At 42.3% G+C, this 21,364-nt stretch overlaps 1 protein-coding gene across 4 annotated transcripts in view; it reads right to left on the reverse strand.

Moving 5' to 3' along the window:
- ANXA10 (annexin A10) overlaps window positions 1–21,364 on the reverse strand; it is a 194,416-nt gene that overhangs the window by 9,441 nt on the left and 163,611 nt on the right. For all 4 annotated transcript variants that reach the window (XM_068269334.1, XM_068269352.1, XM_068269344.1 and 1 more), the window contains exons 10-11: window positions 14,225–14,283; window positions 4,685–4,807 (exon numbers count right to left, since the gene is read on the reverse strand). In XM_068269334.1, the coding sequence (XP_068125435.1) occupies window positions 4,685–4,807; window positions 14,225–14,283 (182 nt within the window). The remainder of the gene's footprint in view (window positions 1–4,684; window positions 4,808–14,224; window positions 14,284–21,364) is intronic.

Raw genomic sequence — 21,364 nt, forward strand, 5'->3', positions numbered from 1 at the left:
AGGAGAAAAACCCTTTGAAACATTGGTTTGATTCCAGATTGGATAACTTCTTCACTGCATTAAAAATGCGGTGTAACTGCTGCCGGCTCTAAATTTAGCAATCATAGCTTAAGGGGGAGCGCAGACAGGGGAGCCCCAGGTGAGGGAGTGGGATTATCTGAAACCCCCCCACCCCCACCGCTGTGTCTGCTGCTGGGGGGGGGGGGGGGGAAGAGGTGGCGCATTCCTTACAAGCTTGCCTCAGGAGGCAAAAAACCTAGAACAGACTCTGCCTGGCGGTAGCCCTTAGTGATAGTGGGATTCTCAGAGCATAGCACGCAAAGATGTACTGAATACTGTATAAGTTGTTTCTAATTGAAGTATACAAATTGAATTGCCTTTTTTTGTAATCATTTTTTGGCCTTGTAAATGCTGAAAGACATTATGACGAATGATGACGTCTAGTGCACTAGTCTGAGCAAGTGGCTTTGGGGATTTTAATAAGTGAGGTCTATCCAGAGATCTTCAAACACCTCCAGTCTGACTAACATAAGTGGTTCATTCAACCTGGAATGGATTAATTTAAGACTGTCTCCTATTGCATGGCTCAGAGGCCACCCTTACTTGTGTCATATCAGATCCTATTCAGGGTTACTGAGGGGATTGTGACTTAATGGTTGTGTAAAGCGTTGTACACATGCTTGACTAAAGTCGGGTGACTTTAGAGGCAGTCATTTTCGGCACTTTTACAGAGGCCCCTGACCCGCGATGCGCAATCAATCTAAATCAACTCACGCCCAGTGACAGCTGATGCCTTTGTTTTTTGTTGCTACCCCACCCACCGCATGATGTCACACACTCGCAGCTCCTTCGTCCCATCGCTCCAGCTGACTTGAGTCTGTAAAAGTCTGGCCCAGAGATGTCGCCCAAGGGGATTGCGTCCAAATCCTCCACGGGCAACATCCATCAATGGTGTGTACACACCTTAATTACCGTTGCATGCAGCATTTACAGTAAGATTTTTTTCATTTTTTTAAATAAAAAACGAAGATATTTGAGTTTCTTTTTTTTTTTTATAAAAAGAAAAGTTATCTCTGCAGGCACCTACATTAGATTGCAGTCTAGTGTTTGTTGGCTCTAGTGAATTCAGTGGGAGGTTGTGATCAAAACACCACAATTGAGAAGCTATTCAGACAGAAAAGAAATGTTATTCAAATGCAAATGATCATACTGAAGCCCTGAAGGCTTTCTTAAAGTGGATCTAAATTCAAATTTTTTACTTTATCTGTTTGATCTTAAAATGGTTAATATAATACTGTATGGAAAGAAGTTTTTTTTTATATTGGGTGTTCCTTTCATATGTTAATAATGTTTTCATAGACACAGACTTTGCTTGCTACCACAAGCTACTGATGACTTTACAAAGTGACAGAGAAAACGGGAAGTAGATTTTCTTCTATGAAAGAATTTTGCAATAATTCAGCTATAAGAGAACATATGTGGTTCCCCACAATGCACCACTACTGAATATGCAAATTATCTCTTTTCAAGCGAAAAGAGATAATTTGCATATTCAGTAGTGGTGCATAGTGGGTAACGACAAATGTTCACTTATAGCTGAATTATTTCAAATTTCCTTCTGTTGTAACAAGGCAATTTTCACCAAGCTTTGCTTATTAGTAGGAGGCAGTGGCGTAGCTAAGGAGCTGTGGGCCCTGATGCAAGTTTTACAGTGACTCTATACATAACCATTGATACGGCGCACCAAAACCTGCCAATGGTAACTACAGTGTCAGAGGTGCAAGAAGGGGATGGGGAGCAGATTGTTAATGAATACCACTATTCAAAGTATCTATAGAAGTGATTATTATGAGCACAGGACCAAAAGAGAGATAATACTGTAGTTGAGGCAGGGCCCTTCAAAGCCGCTCTGGCTCAAGGGCCCCGATGCGGTCGCAACCTCTGCAACCCCTGTTGCTACACCCCTACTAGGAGGGCTTTTCGGTCTCTTTTATCCCCCTATACATTCCTAGTGGTTTGGGTCACCCCGAGCTGCTTGGTTACTCTGTTCTACTATGAAAGAAACTTTGCAATAAACTAACTAAGCTATGTAAACTGACCTTAGCTGGGTAGTAGAACGTGGCTGTTGTGAGCACATAAGAGATACAAGAGTGCGTTGTGTACCTAAATCATGGTACATTTCTTTAATCATTTCTTTAGACCAGTGTTTCCCAACCTTTTCCGGCCCGGGGAACACTGTCTGACCAAATTTTTCTCCGGGGAACGGCGCGCGCGCGCGGTGGGGGCGATGCGGCCCCCGGTTGTTTGCGCGACCTAGTGGACAGTGCCGCTATGGGGGGGTGTGCGGCTGCATAGCTGGCATAGTTGCCCCAGTGTAGGGAGTTTAGTTGCCTCAGTATAGTGCCCCAGTATAGCCAGTATAGTGCCCCAGTATAGCCAGTATAGTACCCCAGTATAGCCCCCCAGTATAGCCAGTATTGTGCCCCAGTATAGCTAGTATAGTGCCCCAGAATAGTGCCCCAGTATAGCCAGTTTAGTGCCCCAGTATAGTGCCCCAGTATAGCCAGTATAGTGCCCCAGTATAGCCCCCCAGTATTGCTAGTATAGTGCCCCAGTATAGCCAGTATAGTGCCCCAGTATAGCCAGTATAGTACCCCAGTATAGCCCCCCAGTATAGCCAGTATTGTGCCCCAGTATAGCTAGTATAGTGCCCCAGAATAGTGCCCCAGTATAGCCAGTTTAGTGCCCCAGTATAGCCAGTATAGTGCCCCAGTATAGCCCCCCAGTATAGCTAGTATAGTGCCCCAGTATAGCCAGTATAGTGCCCCAGTATAGCCAGTATAGTACCCCAGTATAGCCCCCCAGTATAGCCAGTATTGTGCCCCAGTATAGCTAGTATAGTGCCCCAGTATAGCTAGTATAGTGCCCCAGAATAATGCCCCAGTATAGCCAGTTTAGTGCCCCAGTATAGTGCCCCAGTATAGCCAGTATAGTGCCCCAGTATAGCCCCCCAGTATAGCTAGTATAGTGCCCCAGTATAGCCAGTATAGTGCCCCAGTATAGCCAGTATAGTACCCCAGTATAGCCCCCCCAGTATAGCCAGTATTGTGCCCCAGTATAGCTAGTATAGTGCCCCAGTATAGCCAGTTTAGTGCCCCAGTATAGTGCCCCAGTATAGCCAGTATAGTGCCCCAGTATAGCCCCCCAGTATAGCTAGTATAGTGCCCCAGTATAGCCAGAATAGTGCCCCAGTATAGCTAGAATAGTGCCCCAGTATAGCCAGTTTAGTGCCCCAGGATAGCCAGCATAGTACCCCAGAATAGTGCCCCAGTATAGCCAGTTTAGTGCCTCCCGCCCGTCCCCGCGGCCGCCTCTGTTATTACCTTGTTAACAGCGGCCGCTCTCCCCTCTCCGGCGCGTGTATATTCAAGCAGCGTATCTCCGGCTGCTCTGTGTGATGCACTGATGCGGAAGAAAGGAGGGCAGCGACTTCCTGTAACGGCGATATGTATCGCCGTTACTATGGTAACCGAGCCCTGCCTCCTTCCGCATCAGTGCATCACACAGAGCAGCCGGAGATACGCTGCTAGCATATACATGGTCTGGAGAGGGGAGAGCGGCCGCTGCTAAGGTAATAACAGCGGCGGCCGCAGGGACGGGCGGGAGGGGGGATAAGAGCACGGCACACCAGGCAACGTTCCGCGGCACACTAGTGTGCCGCGGAACAGCGGTTGGGAAACACTGCTTTAGACTATATTTACCAGTGACATCAGCACTGGTACATTTTCTGGACTGTGTCCATCAGGACTTAAAATCTACTTTAAAGAGTAACTGTTAGGCTTAAAAACAAAAATCTATTCCCTATTTCTATCGGTAATATAGGTAAAATGGATACTAAAAAGGCAATGCCTAACTTAAAAACAAATCTTACTTTTTTTTAATTGTAGATAAATCCTCATGTCCCCATCTCTAAAGGCCGCAGCAAGAGGCCGCATAACCGAAGATGCAGTGCAGGCTGGGGCGGGAGGGAGTTCTCCTTTGCTTTTCTGCCCAGACACAGCTAGTTCAGCCTGATTGGCTGCAGCCTGTGTCACTCACGCCTGTCCCTCTCTCATTGGCCGCCTCGCGTCTGCACTGTCCGCTCCCTCCCTGCACTCTGTCGGCATCTCCGTAACTTTATTCGGGGAGCAGCGGGCAACTCCGCATCCATGGGGACCCCGGCCCCGCCACCATTTACAAAGGGACTCTCCCTGCATTATCCCTCCACCCCGCAACATCCCCGCCCGCAGCACCACAGAGCCCAGCGGGGAAGAACACACACAGCGCACACAGATTCTCCTTTGGTGCTGGAGCTGCATATATTCTTCCCTGCAAAGTGCTGTTATGCTGGGAGATGAGATGGACGCTGCAGGGCTGAGGGTAAATACAGCATAGCAGATCCCTTTCACAATGGATATTATTAAAAAAAACATATCAAAATATTTTCACTTCATATTTTACTTGTACTGTTTCAGTTGGGATTACAGTCTAACAGCATCCAACTAAAGCAAAATAGAACAGAAAATAAACTCAATAAATAATATTTAATTAACTAAAGGTGTACTAGCAATGGTACATAGTGCTTCCCTGGAGTCTAACATTCTTATTTTCATTTTTAACAGCCAATAACGTTGAATGTATTTACCTTAATGTCATGGTAAAGAGATCTTCCATATCTCTCCTTGTACCTCCTCCTGATGGTCATCAGATCTATTTCACTTCTGGCTACTAGAGTTCTTATCACCGTCTTATTGTGAAAGCCAAAGTCCTGTATGAAGTTAGAAGCAAGCAAAAATGAAAACAGTTTAAATGTTCTGTTTTACCACCAGGTGTCAGCAAAGTATATGACTTTTATTGCTTGGCTATAGAAAAGAGAAAACGTCTTATAATCCATATATGTAAAATCTGTTTCTTCCAGTGTAACCATCCTTCTTGTTGGTGCTGATTTTTTTAGGTGAAAAAAATAAATCTATGTTATTCTGCTATTGCAGATTGCAGATGTCCCAGCTCAGTGCTTCAGTAATACACATGGGATCTCTATAGTAAGAGGGCTGGCTAGTAGAGCTACGCCTAAAACTTCAACAGAAGTTTGAACAAAATTTGAATTGCTGCTTTGAGTCATTAAAGAGAACCTGTACTGAGTAAAAATATTTAAAGTAAACACACGAGGTAACTTCAAATGAACATTACATAGTTACCTTGCCATCAGTTCCTCTCAGAAGCTCACCATTTTCTTCTGACAATAATCTCTTCCAGTTCTGACAATATTTTGTCAGATCTGAAATATATCAGTTGCTGTCAATAAAATATCAGTTGCTGTCAGTTATAGCTGAGAGGAAAACTGATGTACCAGGTAATGTCCATGTTTCCCTATGGCTCAAGTGGGCAATGTTACAGTTTAACTTATACATAGGTTAGGATTTAGTTAGTGTTAGGTCCCCTCCCATGGAGGATTGACTTCTTCGCAGTGTAGGAAATACTGATCACATGCGCTACTGAGCAGCAGCAGAAAAACAGCAGTCAAATCTTTTATCAAAATGACCTGACCCTATTGGAGAAAACAACATCTGTTGCATACAAGCCATGTACAGTTGATTCTATCGACACTGCTCTGTCCTATGACACCATGTGCATCTATCCCGTATGAGCTTGCCAGAGCAAATGTTTCATATGGTTTATTTTATTTGGAAAAGTATGTTATTGAAATAAATAGTCTCTTCCAGCAGCTGATTCTTTCTTGTTCTCCTCTGCTGATCACTTTTCTGTGCAAGGGTTTTGCAGCTAGCGGAATATACAGCAGCATTGAGAACAGAGAGTGGGGTCACCTTTGACATTCCTATCACACAGATCTCTGACAAAATCTTTTCAAAGAGGATCCTGTGAATGTTGTGAATGAGTAAATTTATGCATAAGAGTGCAGGACAGCCACATAGCCAGTGAAAAATACATACTGCACATGTGCCTCGTTGCCGGAGTGATATACAGTGGTGTGAAAAACTATTTGCCCCCTTCCTGATTTCTTATTCTTTTGCATGTTTGTCACACTTAAATGTTTCTGCTCATCAAAAACCGTTAACTATTAGTCAAAGATAACCTAATTGAACACAAAATGCAGTTTTAAATGATGGTTTTTATTATTTAGTGAGAAAAAAAACCTCCAAATCTACATGGCCCTGTGTAAAAAAAAAGTGATTGCCCCCCCCCCCCCCTTGTTAAAAAATAACTTAAAAGTGGTTTATTAAACCTGAGTTCAATTTCTGTAGTCACCCCCAGGCCTGATTACTGCCACACCTGTTTCAATCAAGAAATCACTTTAATAGGAGCTATTTGACACAGAGAAGTAGACTAAAAGCACCTCAAAAGCTAGACATCATGCCAAGATCCAAAGAAATTCAGGAACAAATGAGAACAAAAGTACTGTAAATGAAATCTATCAGTCTGGTAAAGGTTATAAAGCCATTTCTAAAGCTTTGGGACTCCAGCGAACCACAGTGAGAGCCATTATCCACAAATGGCAAACACATGGAACAGTGATGAACCTTCCCAGGAGTGGCTGGCCCACCAAAATTACCCCAAGAGCGCAGAGAAAACTCATCCGAGAGGCCACAAAAGACCCCAGGACAATATATAAAGAACTGCAGGCCGCACTTGCCTCAATTAAGGTCAGTGTTCACGACTCCACCATAAGAAAGAGACTGGGCAAAAACGGACTGCATGGCAGATATCCAAGGCGCAAACCACTTTTAAGCAAAAACAACATTAAGGCTCGTCTCAATTTTGCTAAAAAAAACATCTCAATGATTGCCAAGACTTTTGGGAAAATACCTTGTGGACCGATGAGACAAAAGTTGAACTTTATGTAAGGTGCGTGTCCTGTTAAATCTGGCGTAGAAGTAACACAGCATTTCAGCAAAAGAACATCATACCAACAGTAAAATATGGTGGTGGTGGTGTGATGGTCTGGGGTTGTTTTGCTGCTTCAGGACCTGGAAGGCTTGCTGTGATAGATGGAACCATTAATTCTACTGTCTACCAAAAAATCCTGAAGGAGAATGTCCGGCCATCTGTTCGTCAACTCAAGCTGAAGCGATCTTGGGTGCTGCAGCAGGACAATGACCCAAAACACACCAGCAAATCCACCTCTGAATGGCTGAAGAAAAACAAAATGAAGACTTTGGAGTGGCCTAGTCAAAGTCCTGACCTGAATCCTATTTAGATGTTGTGGCATGACCTTAAAAAGGCGGTTCATACTAGAAAACCCTCAAATAAAGCTGAATTACAACAATTCTGCAAAGATGAGTGGGCCAAAATTCCTCCAGAGCGCTGTTAAAGACTCGTTGCAAGTTGTCGCAAACACTTGATAGCAGTTATTGCTGTTAGGGGTGGCCCAACCAGTTATTAGGTTCAGGGGGCAATTTCTTTTTCACACAGGGCCATGTAGGTTTTGAGTTTTTTTTCTCACTAAATAATAAAAACCATCATTTAAAACTGCATTTTGTGTTCAATTATGTTATCTTTGACTAATAGTTAACGGTTTTTGATAAGCAGAAACATTTAAGTGTGACAAACATGCAAAAGAATAAGAAATCAGGAAGGGGGCAAATAGTTTTTCACACCACTGTATTTGCTGCTGTGACATCATGCTGGTGTAACCTATATAGCAAGACACTTTTTGCGATGCTGCAGATTAAGGCAAGGAACACACTTGACTGTTTTTGTATGCATTCTCTGCACAGAAAAACTGAGAACCCTTGTTAATGAATGGGCTAGTTCACACTTAGGGCTTAATTCACTAAACCGTGATAACTCATATCACAGCCGCGTTAGCGTTTTTGCGCACATTTTCACTCACAATCATGCATTTTCATGCGCAATCGTAAATGCGTGTGAAAATTTGCGATTGCGCGTGAAACCACTAGCGTGCCCATGATATGAGTTATCACGGTTTAGTTACTCAAGCCCTAATTGCGTTTTTCACGTGCAGAAAAAAAACATCCTGAAAGATAATTCTGCACATTTTGACATTTTTTTTCTATCAATTAAATTAGTTGAACAAAGTAACCAAGCAGTTGGAGTGACCCAAATCACTAGGAAAGTATAGGGGACCAAAGGAGACCGAAAAGACCTCCTACAAAAAAATAAAATAAATGCTTGCTGTGATTAGCCTTCCTAAAACAGAAAGAAACTTGCAATAATTCAGCTATACGTGAACATTTGTGGTTACCCACAATGCACCACTACTGAATATGCAAATTATCTCTTTATGTCCCTGTAGCCAGGCTAGCATTCAGAACCGCTGGTGTATAGCTTTACATTTTACACAGCCACATAACCCCACATGTAGACAGCTTGTTTCAGACTTTCGGTCCTCCTTGGTACATGGCAGGTGTTGATATGGCTGTATGGGATAGGGCTTGGACTAGTACAACAGAGTAACCAACTTTAGTTGGTATTATTCATGGTAGGAGCAGGACATTTTTACCAGATAGAGGCAAGGTAGACAGTAAAGTTTTATTAGGTCACAATTAGCAATATTATTTGTACTTGATGCTCCCTGCTTACATGGTGTGTGCCATAATCCATCATTTGCATCATTTGTCATTATACTAACATTGTTGATCAGAAGTGAATTTCATCGAAATAGTAATAGTAATTTAAATTGTCAGTCGCACTGATCATTTATATTCAAGTTAACATTGATATATTTTTTTTTTCATCGTTGATGTCGTTTAAGGCTCTTGCTAAGATAAGTATTCACTTTAAAGAGAAACTCCAACCTAGAATTGAACTTTATCCCAATCAGTAGCTGATACCCCCTTTTACATGAGAAATATAATGATTTTCACAAACAGACCATCAGGGGGCGCTGTATGACTGATTTTGTGCTGAAACCCCTCCCACAAGAAGCTCTGAGTACCGCGGTACTCTGGGCAAACTGCCACAATGTAACAATGTTCACAGACAGGAATTAGCTGTTTACAGCTGTCTCTAACAGCCAAAACAGCTAGGAGCAGCTACATAACCTGCCCACAGTAAAAATGTCACCATGTAATAAATGTCAGAATGTAAATCGGGGAGAGGAAAGATTTTACAATGAGCAAACACTGACTAAATCATTTATACATAATTATGGTAAAAAATGAAGCACTTTTTTTTACTACATTATTTTCACTGGAGTTCCTCTTTAAAGTTAAAACAATTTTTGCATAGATCTTCAAGTTGGTATTGATGAATGAAATAGGGCGGTAACTACCACACTGAGATGTATCTTTATCTGGTTTAGGGATAACTACAATATGTGTTCTTAATAAATCAGCAGGCCATTGTACTCTATTAAACATAATATCATTAAACATTTTAGTTAGAATAGGACAAAGTACATGAGATAATTTTTTATAATATATCCCTGTAAAACAGTCTGGTCCCGGGGCTTTAGAGCTCTTCAGTGACTGTATAGCTTGAATTCCCTCCTCTTCTGAAAACTGACTATTTAGGGCAAGGGTCTCAAACTCGCGGCCCGCGGGCCATTTGCGGCCCTCGATACAATATTTTGTGGCCCTTGCTGGCAAATGCTTACTTATAGTTCACTTCAGTCCTCCTAAGTAATCTGCCGCATCCCCGCCGCTAAACAAGGGCTGCAGAGCCCCCAAATCGCCCGTTGGGCAATCCGCCGGCATTTCCTGGAAGGGGCAGAGCTTTCAGCTTCACCTCTGCCCCTCCTGATGTCAATCGCCGCACGGATCGCCGCCTCTCCCCGCCCCTCTCTGTGAAGGAAGAGTGAGAGGGGCGGGCAGAGGTGGCGATGCGCCGCGATTGTGAAATTCCTTATGCGGCCCAGCCTCATCCTGACTTTGCCTCCTGCGGCCCCCAGGTTAATTGAGTTTGAGACCCCTGATTTAGGGTATGTCTCTCATTTGGTGTAATCTGAGGAAGATTAATTTTTACAAGGAATTCTGCTAACTTTGAATCGGGAGTCAGCAACTTATCGGTTACTGTTCCGTCATATAATTTTGCATAATAAGTCTGGAACTCCCTCAGGATTTCTACTGGGTTAAAAGTTAAATCCCCCCTAGGCCTATGTATCAGAAATAATCTAGTTTGAGATTGTTTTTTACTCAATTTATTTGCAAGAAATTAATTTGGCTTATTAGCTTTATCGTAGTACCTTTGTCCTAAGAACCTCAGAAATTTTCCATATTATAAGCAAGGACCCCCTTACATTCTTCTCTGAGTCTGGTTAGATGGGGGAGGTGAGCCTCAGATTTAGAAGAGGCATGTAATATCTCATGTACCTTAATGGCAGCAGTCAAATCTGCTATCTTACATTCTCTATCCCTCTTATTTCTAGCTGCCTTCTGGATAAGATTCCCCCTTAGCACTACTTTATGTGCTGCCCAAACTATTGCCGAGTTTTGCTCCCAGTCACCATTTAATGCATAATAAGAAACAATTGCCTTTTCCACCTCAGCTAGATACTCTGTATCGGTCAACATTGCTTCCAAAATCCAGGTCTCGGGGTTCTAATCCAGTTCGCAAGGGCAGCTAGTACCATCACATTGTCAGACCATGATATCTCAGAGGTTTCAGTATGGGTTAAAGAAGCCATCAAAGAGACAGCCACAAAGATAAAATCGATCTTAGAATAAGAGTCATGTGGGTGAGAATAAAAAGTATGAACCTTTTCTTCAGGGAGTAAAATCCGCCATGAGTCCCATAAATTTAATGCAAAAATTCTAGCATCTCGCCTTAGCCCAATACTTACTAGAATAATTCATTTAGACTAGACAGGATTTGTTCCAGGTCGGCAAATAACGGATAATATTTACAGAAGTCTGGACCTTTTGTGTTGGACGGGTTCCTGTTGGACGCCTTCTCTGCTATCAGTGGATGCGGAAAAGGCATTCGACAGGATAGATTGGCGATATAGGCGGATGACCCTTGAGAGGTTTGGGGTGGGACCTCAGTTTGAGTGCAGTGTGTAGTTTATATATTTCTCCATCGGCCAAGGTGTGTAATATGGGTATTATCTCTGAGGAAATAGCGATTGAAAACAAGGGTGACACTAGTGTAGATAGGAGCGGCTGGGCACATCCAGTTAAAAAGACCTTTATTGTAAGCAGATTAAAAACTGCTGCATAACATCAACAGGAAGCACTCGTTTGCTGAGTGCGAAACAGCTGTCGACCGTTTTATCTTGCTTGTCCCTCTCTCTCTCCTGGCATACTGTTGCTGTTGATGTTATGCAGCAGTTTTAAATCTGCTTACAATAAAGGTCTTTTTAACTGGATGTGCCCAGCCGCTCCTATCTACACTAGTGTCTGGCTTGGTGAACTGTTCTTTGGGCTTGGAGCACTCCGGAGAGACCGAGTGAAGTGGTCTTGTGCACCTTTCTCTTTACTATTGTCGAATTGAAAACAAGGGTGCACCTTATCGCCATTGCTCTTTGCCATCTGTATGGAGCCTTTGGCTGCTAGAGTGCGGGACTCTCCGGATGTGCAGGGTGTCCGGGTTGGAGGGGGAAGAGTTTCTAGTCTCCTTATTTGCGGATGATACTATGTTCTCCCTCTCTAACCCGGAGGTCTCTTTACCTAATGTGACCCGAATTTTGATTGAGTTTGGAACGGTCTCAGGATTTAAAGTAAATGCATCTAAGTCAGAGGCTATTCCGATATGCCTCTCTGAAAGGCGGCAACAGGCTCTTCATGAGGTCTTTGTGTTTAATTGGAAACCTAATGGCCTCAAATATCTAGGGTTGACAAATACAGCAAATATAAAAGTCCTATATAGAACTAACTATATTCCTCTTATTAAGAAACTGAGGCAACTTTAAGTAGCTTGGCATGATTATCCTTTATCACTCTTTCGCCGTATAAGTGCAGTCAAGATGAATATACTCCCTAAAATATATTTTTTAGAGCACTTCCGATCTCATTGGTGGCACAGGATATTGCGGCCCTTCAACGCCAAATAAATAGGTTTATTTGGCATGGTAAACATCCTAGAATAAAATATTCATATTTAGCAAGGTCCAGGGAGCAGGGATGTGTAGGATTGCCCAACCCTATGTTTTATTATACAGCTGCTAGATTAGCACAGAAAATGGCTTGGGGAATAAGATCATCGTCACCTGGATGGGCAAGTCTAGACTCTAGAAGCACAGATTATTAAACCATATAACATTAAAGACTTAGGGCTTGATTCACAAAGCGGTGCTAACCTAGTTAGCACGCCTAAAGACTTTCGGCATGTAAAGTAGGGTGCTAACTAGGTTAGCAACGTTTTGAAAATCAGTTCACGTGCAAAGTCCCTTTTGCGCGCGCACAGCGAGGTGCGCGTGAAACGTTGCATCACGGTGTGATGAAAACGGCGCACCCGATAAGATCGCATCGGTTGCAACCTTTACGTTGCATGGCACGACGTTAAGGTCGCACCCCATGCGACCTTATAGGGGCATCGGGTTTCACGCGCACCACTCTGTGCGCGCGCAAAGTTTTGCACGCAGGACTTTGCGCGCGAGTGTTAATTATCACGCTCAAACTGTGTTTGGGCGTGATAAGGGGCTTTTCACAAGCGTGCTAACACTTAGCACTGCTTTGTGAATCCAGCCCTTATTGTGGCTCCCTTTTCATGAAACAAGATCCGTTAAAACATCTGTTTCGCCCATTATAGATTTTGCAATCACATAATGGAGAAAGTGGAATAAAAAAATATTGTTACCCGCATGCATTATTGGAACCTATTTTTGTGAATCCTGCATTGCCTTTTGCCACCAAAGGGAGAGGATGGGAAATATGGAGAGACCGGAATAGTCTAACCTTTAGACAATTGATGGTCGATAATAGAATAATTACATGGGACCAACTCAAATCTTTATACAAGGTGCCTGATAGCGTCTTTTTCTGTTATCTACAATTAAGAAGCTATATCAACTATTATAAAGGGTATGTCGAGATGGGAGATATCAGATATTAAAAAAGAATGTTTGAAAGGGCTAGATGGCTCTGGCCTTATATCTGGATTATATAGGATTATGTGGTATGATACATTGCCATGCGTTATTCCTCCTATGGAGAAGTGGGCAGCATATTATTTTGATGGTAACGAAACTGAATTAAATTAGAGTGGGATGTTCCACAAAGGCCTCCTCAAACATTGTAATTAAAGAAAAATCTTATACATTTTTTTTTTATTGGTAAAATAAAAATAATAAATAATAATAAATGTATAAGATTTTTCTTTTATTGGTACCTTACCCCGAAAAAAATAGCTAAATTTGGAGCGGTAGATACTCCGATTTGTTTTAATTCTAATGCCTCTATAGCCGATATATAGCACTGTTGGTGGCAATGCCTGACAGTACAAAGGACATGAGATGAATGTTTTGGTCTAATCTCAGAAATCTTAGACATCCCGATATGCAAAGACATGTTGGTGGCATTATTTTGTAAATCATATTCTGGGTTTGAATAAATATCAAAACAAACTTGACTATCTTCTGTGCAGCAAATAGGTGCATGATAGCTAAATTTTGGAAGGGTTTGGTGCCATCCTCTCAATGGTTGATAAATAGAATATGGTTGGTATACCATATGGAGCGAATACCATACATGTTGAAATCCAACCTCCATGAGTTTGATCAGATCTGGATGCTTTGGACTGCCCACTTCTCTATAGACCAACCTGGTATTATATAAATATTTTAGCTGAAAAACACTGAAGCGAAAAAAAAATATAATATAATGAATTGGTTGTGTAGTACGAATAATTACTAGAATATTCGAAGCAAAGAAAATATCCTCATTTTTATTTTCAGTTATATAGTGTTTTTTATAACAATTCATCATTCTCTAATATTTGCAGTTTCCCCACTACTCAGCATTCTAAATGATTTTTACAGAGCAGGCTGTGAACTTTTGACCTGTCCTGAACTGTTCTCTGCAGAAGAAAAAGCCTGACAGCTGAGATAATGAATGATATCTGACATATATTAGTAAAATATGTTTATTGTATAGTAGTAATTTCCCGCATATTATTGGTGGTTTATTATATTATGTAACATAAATATGTACAGGTATATCTTTTTCTATGATATTCTTTTCTAAAAATGTTATAAAAAAGTAAAAAAAAAATAAAGTTAAAAACAAGCGATGTACAGTGATTTAAAAATGAATATACAATGACTTACATGGATTGCTGAGTAAAGCCTGTATGCAAAATATGAAGGTTTATCACGAACACAGGATACTACAACATAAAAAGATTTGTGTTAGCATAAAGAAATTTTATACTTGTCTTATTTGTCTTATATCCAGACAGTAACGACATCTTTATAACTACATATCTATTGATCTAAAGTACAGTATATTACAGCACTAGCATCAGAGACACATTTCATTATAATCAGTATAGGCAATATGACATTTTTATATTCTATACGTAAAAACACTGAAACTATTACAATCACTTTGACAAAATTGTTCTGACTGCTTTGTCGCTAATAACTTTGCTGAAAAATATCTATTAAACCGGAAAATGTACAAAGCAATAAAGAAGAGCTCCAGGCATAGATCAATTAAATGCATATATGTGAAGATTTACTTCTTAAAAGATTTGGAATGTTTATTTCAATGGTCTTTAATTTTTGAAATAAGAAGAAGAAACAGAATACTACGATTGTAAAACTAATAATGACGATATTAAAAAAATAAATAAAAATAAAGCAGTAATACCAATACTCATCTTGAGGCTAGGCACGTGGCCTCGGTTTTGATCCAGTTATAATGGTGACCATACTCTTGACAATTTAACCTTTAAATACCCAGCAGATTTAATTACTGTGATCAAATTTGCTAGAAATCAATGGTATGAATGATGGTGATTGATCAATTTCCATGCAAAATTGATTTGGTTGATCATGCAAGATGGAACATTTTTCTAGATAAGTTGCAGCTCTGGAGTGCGTTGCTAGATGGGGTTCGATTTTGTGATGTCAGACGCCGTGTGTTGGCCACAGAGCTAACTGTCACCAATCTCTCCAGTGCATGTCCTCCCGAATCTGGTGGCTTTTCTCCATGCCGCATGGCTCCTCCTCCCTGTGTCTACTCCCCCTGTGTCATTTATTTATCTGTCATGTAACAAAAGCTGGAGTTCAAACACTAGATGACCTGCAGCATACACACCTCTAGTGTGTGAACTAAAGCTTTTGTCACATGACACAGGGAGAAAAAAACACAGGGACAAGGAGCTTAGCAGCATGGAGAAAAGCCACTGGACACAGGAGGACAGGCGCCAGCTGGACAGGTAAGAGCTGCCAACATTCGGGTTGAGCACAGATGGGGGAGACCTTGCCGGCCAGGCAGGCTTTGGCAGCTCCACAAATTTTTGCAGGTATCCTGACATAGTATATATACTGGGGTGGGGTAACGGATGATTCAACAATGCATATAACTGCATGCTTATAGTTGTATTTTGAAAACATTGGTGAAAAAGGTTTAGAAGTTTTTGATAAACGATTACCATTATTTTTTAACTATTTTTTTTATAACTGTGCTGAGGTATTTAACTACTTTGGATTGTTAATATGGTAGAGTGAAGAGAAAGGCTGGCACGGCTGTGGAGGTAGATTTATTGTTGCATATAATATCACAGTGCAATATACAAAGTTGCAAAATCGGATGCAAGAGGTACACATACCATGGTGAGAGGAGGCACGTGGATGGTGGTGGGTGCAGAGCACAAGATACCTGATGGCCGTTTCGTGCAATACAGCGCTTCTATGGAGGCTACCATGAATCTACCTCCACAGCAGTGCCAGCCTCTCTCTTCACTCTACCATATTGCTACTAAAAAACTGCCGGCTAGAGCATGCTAAGGAAGTATTCCTAGGAAGAGGCACCTCTAACAAAAATTGTGCACAATATATGTATGTTTATTGTAGTGCCAACCCTCTGTAACCCTTCAAACTTTCCTACTTTGAATTGTTGCCCGGAGCTCTCATTTATGATCAGAATGAAATACAGTATGCAGTAAGTAGGAATACTCTTTTAGACTATATTTACAGATTTGACAGATTAGGTAATGAAAACATTAATTCTAATGAAACTGTTAAAATCTAGAGCACTCTGTATCCATTTTTGGATCAAATGGCTGTATTGGTTTGTACCAGAGGCATAGCAATAGGGGATGCAAAGGTTGCGACTGCAACAGGGACCCTAGACCAGAGGGCCACAATATGGGCCCTTTATAATGCATCTTATTAGCTTTTCATTGGTGCCATGCTGGATACAAACAACTCTATGGGCTTGATTCACTATGCGGTGCTAACCTACTTAGCACATGTAAAGTCTTTAGGCGCACTAACCAGGGTGCTAAGTAGGTTAGCACCAGTTTTCTCAATCAGAACGCTTGCGCAAAGTCCTATGCGCGCGCTAAGTCCCATAGGCTTTAATGGGCACTTCGCGCGGAGCGCTCTGTGCAGTGTGCGCCTAAAGTTTTGGTGGCGAAAAGCTCGTATAGACGTGCTAAGGGGGTTTTCACAGGCATGCTAACAGTTAGCACCGCTTTGTGAATCAAGCCCAATATGTGCATTGAATAATAGCACAGGATTTTCAGTCAACCTGAAGGCAAGAATGCATAGAACCTGTAACTTGTTACATACAAATAAATCCCAGTGGGAAATTTGACTTAGGAGTTCCAGCTGGGACATGTTTTACTTTGCCACCAAACATTTCCATTAATCTAGATCAGGGATGTTGAAGTTCTGTCCTGAAGGGGCCGAAGTCCTCACATTTTTGGCACAGCTCAAATTAATTGATGGGGCTGAATCAGGAAAGGTGTGGTTCAAGCAGAACACTTTTCTCTATTCAGTGTCCATCCTAAACACTGGCATGGCTATGATCCTCGTGGACTGGAGTTCAACACTGACCTCTGGTCTAGATAAACTGGCCAACAAAAAGCCCTGGTGGCACATTAAAAGATACCCGAAGTGACATGTGACATGATGAGATAGACATGTGTATGTACAGTGCCTAGCACACAAATAACTATGCTGTGTTCCTTTTTTTTCTTTTCTCTGCCTGAAAGAGTTAAATAGCAGGTATGTAAGTAGCTCACTCATACAGGAAGTAACTACAGTGTGACCCTCACTGATTAGAAATTCCAACTATAAAACACTTCCCTACCAGAAAATGGCTTCTGAGAGCAAGAAAGAGATAACAAGAGGAATTTCTTATCAGTGAGGGTCACACTGTAGTCACTTCCTGTCTTAGTCAGGACTGAGTCAGTGTTATTTGTGTGCTATGCACTGTACATACACGTCCTTCTCATCATGTCACAAGTCACTTCGGGTATCCTTAAGGCCTCTTTCCCAGCAGGACATTGCGTTTTAGGGGACGTTATGGTCACATAACGTGCCCCTAACGCTACGCCTGGTGGTGTTGGAGGTGGACCCCAGAGTGAGCCGCGTTGTGCAGCTGTTGATGCGCCTTTTTTTCTCATACCTTGCGGGAACCACGTGATCGGAACACTCCGCATCACGTGGTCCCGCCAGCCAATCAGCGGCACTCCAGGAAGAAAACACAGCAGAAGTGATGGGAAGTCCGGCTCTTTTCAATGAATCGATTCATTGAAAAGAGCCGGACTTCCTATCTCTACTGTTCAGAATCGATTCAGAGCAGCAGGACTGAACCTAGTGATGGGAAGTCCGGCTCTTTTCAATGAATCGATTCAATGAATCGAGCCAAACTTCCCATCACTACTCGGCAGTGCAGTGAATATTAATTTGCCATGTATCTAACAACAGCGGGCTCTCTCCTCCTCAAAATAAAAAAACAAAACACAATACTGAGCATGTGCAAACAGTCTAACACGGCTAAAGCCGCGTAGAACGCACAGCAGGCTGCACTTTTAAATAACATGCAGCATTACAATGTAACGCAACGTGGGCACTGTGAACAGCCCATTGATTTTTCATTACTGTGAGTTGGGCTGCGTTACAGGCTGCTCTAACGTGCGTCTGTAACGTCTTACTGTGAAAGCAGCCTGAAGATATACTTTAGCTGAGGCTCCCAGTCACTGAGCACCAGAGAAGCAATAAGTATGTATAGTGGATCACCAAAGAAGAAATACAGAATAACAGGGCCCAATGAATACTACAAAACTGCATAAGGATGCTGGATTTTAGTTTTAATAGGTTTTGTGTTTTTTTTTGGAGTGAATATATAACAAAGGAACAATGCTGGATTTTTATAAAATACTGGTACTGTTCAGGCTGGGTGCACACCAGGCAGAAACGCACGTAGATCTTTACGTGGGTAAACCTTTGCGCGCATTACATTGCATGCTAAACGCATAACACTGTCATGCTATTTGTTAGCACGGTTTTGTGAATCAAGCCCATAGCGGTTTAATGCGTTTTCCATGCGATTTTATTTGCATTCCCTTCCTCCTCCCTGCCCAACCCCAATTTATTTTTTTTTGATGGATGTTCGCTTCCTGCTGGCTTCCAAGTGATTTGCAGCAATGGAAATATAAAAAACGCATGGAAAACATATATGCATTTTGTATATGCGAACCGCAAATGCATAAAAATGCACGCAAAATGCTTGAAAAACGCATCGCAAATGCACCAAAAATGCACACAACATTAAGATAAAATATCCAGCCTAAACCAGTGCATTTATTTAATTAAAATATTTTTGGCTGCATAACCTGCATGGTCAGAGAAGGATTGAGAAGGATTGGGCAAGTACTCTATGCTGTTTAGTTTTTAAAGTTAAACAAAATAAAAATACGAGTATAATATGAATTTATGGTTATTTGCAACAAAATATTTGCTTAGAGATGTTTTATAAACATTTGCCCTGACAAAAGACCAGCTATTAACTGGCAATTAATACAGACATTAATTTGATGAATTGTCAAGAGAGGCATCATAAGCTGTGCATGCACCGGCACAATCATGGCACATGTCAAAAAGTCCAATTTCAAAATTTTTACCTAATCACTAGAAATGCCCCACACCACAATATTAGTAAATCATCACAATAGTTAGCTTTCCCTTCCTAGTAACACACTTTTTTTTTTAATTTCCCTGATACTACATTTTGAAATATGAAGCAGGAATGTATTAAAATAGAACTAGTTTTAAGGCAGAATAAGTTTGGTTTATTAAAGGGCTATATGCAAATAATAAAGTTCATGTTTATTAAAATGATAAATACATTATGCCATGTTTAACCACTTGAGGACCACAGTGTTAAACACCCCTAAAGACCAGGCCTTTTCTCACTAATTGGCCACTGCAGCTTTGAGGCCTCGCTGCAGGGCCGAACTACCAGGGCCGGATTTGTACTTTCCAGTGCCCTAGGCCTGCTGTCACCAAGCAACCCCCCCCCCCCCCCCCCCCAAAAAAATTTTTTTTCCAACACTCTGACTAGCGATCATCTCAGTTGTGCTGCTCTGCCCCCCATTCAACAAATAATTCCTGTAATTTGCGCTCCTGCCAGAATGTGCACAGCAGCCGATAGTGTTCTGAGCATGCATACTTGAGAAATGACGCTGAATTATGACCGGTACTTGTCAAGAATGCATAACACTGTACCGGCCATGGGCAGGAGCGAGAAATTACAGGGAGTGCGAGTAGACAGAGCATGCACTGCTTCTTTGTCCTCTGTGAGACTGGCTGCAGTCGGAGCCGCCAACAGGTGGCAGGGCAGTGCAATGGAGAGAAGCCCATCCAAAACAGAGAACAGGTAAGTAGCAAACATCCTATCAAGACCCACTTTGGATGTTCTATTCTAATTAGAGTGGACCTGAACTCAGAACTTCCTCTCTGCTCTAAAAGATATGCAACAACATAACCTTTAAATAAAAACATTTCTTTGTTACAGCTGATACAAATCCTGCAATAAATCTGCAGTGTGTCTACTTCCTGCTTTTATGGAAGCAGACATATTTTCCTGTATAGCTTAATGGCAGCAATACTACGGGGGGGGGGGGGGGGGGGGGGGGGGGTGGTTAGTCCCGCCTCCTAACCCTCACAGGACTGGTCTCTATAAATTTTAGCTCTGCCCCCTCACACTTGCTTTTTTTTTTCCGTCCTACCTACAGGACTGTCTAATTTTAGCTCGGAAGGAATCCACGGATTAGTTACATTTTTTTCCTTTTTTGCCCTTACCTGCTGCTTTCTTGGCAGCCACCATGCTGATAACCTCCCAGCATGAAGCCCCGCTGTAGCACTTCTAAATGATGTGGATGCGGTGGTAAGCCCCTCTTTCTAGCTGATCTTTCTGGGGCATGGTGACCAACTGTTTCGCTGCAATGCGGCGAGTGTGTGAAGGGGCAGTAGGCAGGAGAACTCCGGGCAGAGTGGAACGCAGGCGGAAGAGGAGGCTGCGCCCTGCGTTCCACGTAGCTAGCAACTTCCGGATCAGAGGGCAGTGGGCGTACCGGAAGGAGGACGCCGGAAAACTTCAAACAGCGCGCATTGCGGCGTGTACGCTGGCTGGGGAAGCACGGACTAACTCTTTACCGGTGAGCGGCTGCACGAGGATATACGAGGTGAAGGTGGCACGGGAGCGGAGTTGGCTGTCTGGCTCGCACTCACGCAATCTCATCTCTTTCAGGAGGACCCGTTCGACGTGCAGCAATACCTGGCCAAGTGAAATCTGCAAGATTTAAAGGTACAGACATGAGATTGCTGAACATATTGTTTATCTGTTCCCAACTGCCCTCAGGTCACCTCTCACTGTTTATCCTCTCCCTTATATATTAGTATCAAAGCTGGGAGATGGATGATGCTACTGCCCCTGAAAGAGATCAGCTACAGACAGATGGGTAAGGGCTAGGGAATAGTTGCTGAGGAGGTTTTTTTCTTTATAGAACATGTTCATTAAAAATGAACATTTGTCTTTTCTTTTCACGCTGCAGCCCTCCACAATCTGAAAGATCCTCATCTAAGGAGAGAAGAAGCTCTTCCTCCAAAGCGACAGGGAAATCAAGCTCCCATAGTCGTTCACAGCCACAGAAAGCCAAGACCTGTTGGGCATGTGGACAGAACACAATGCCGGGGAAATTGGTGTGTGCCGATTGCTTCTACTCCATTCCAATGGAGGAAGATATATATCAGGATTTACCTACATTAGTCCGAGATGTCGTCAAGCAGACGCTGGACAAGCAAATGCCATCCACTAGTGGATCGTATGTGGCAAGAGATTCGGAGGGCTCAGTCCTGTCAGAGCCCACTGAATTCGAAGATGGAGTAGCTATAGGCTTCCATTTTTTCCCTGGTACCGCCATTCGTCAAGTCAGTTAGGGAAGCCATCCA

This window comes from Hyperolius riggenbachi, chromosome 1 (genome assembly GCF_040937935.1).
Source record: "Hyperolius riggenbachi isolate aHypRig1 chromosome 1, aHypRig1.pri, whole genome shotgun sequence".
Taxonomy (NCBI): Eukaryota; Metazoa; Chordata; class Amphibia; order Anura; family Hyperoliidae; genus Hyperolius; species Hyperolius riggenbachi.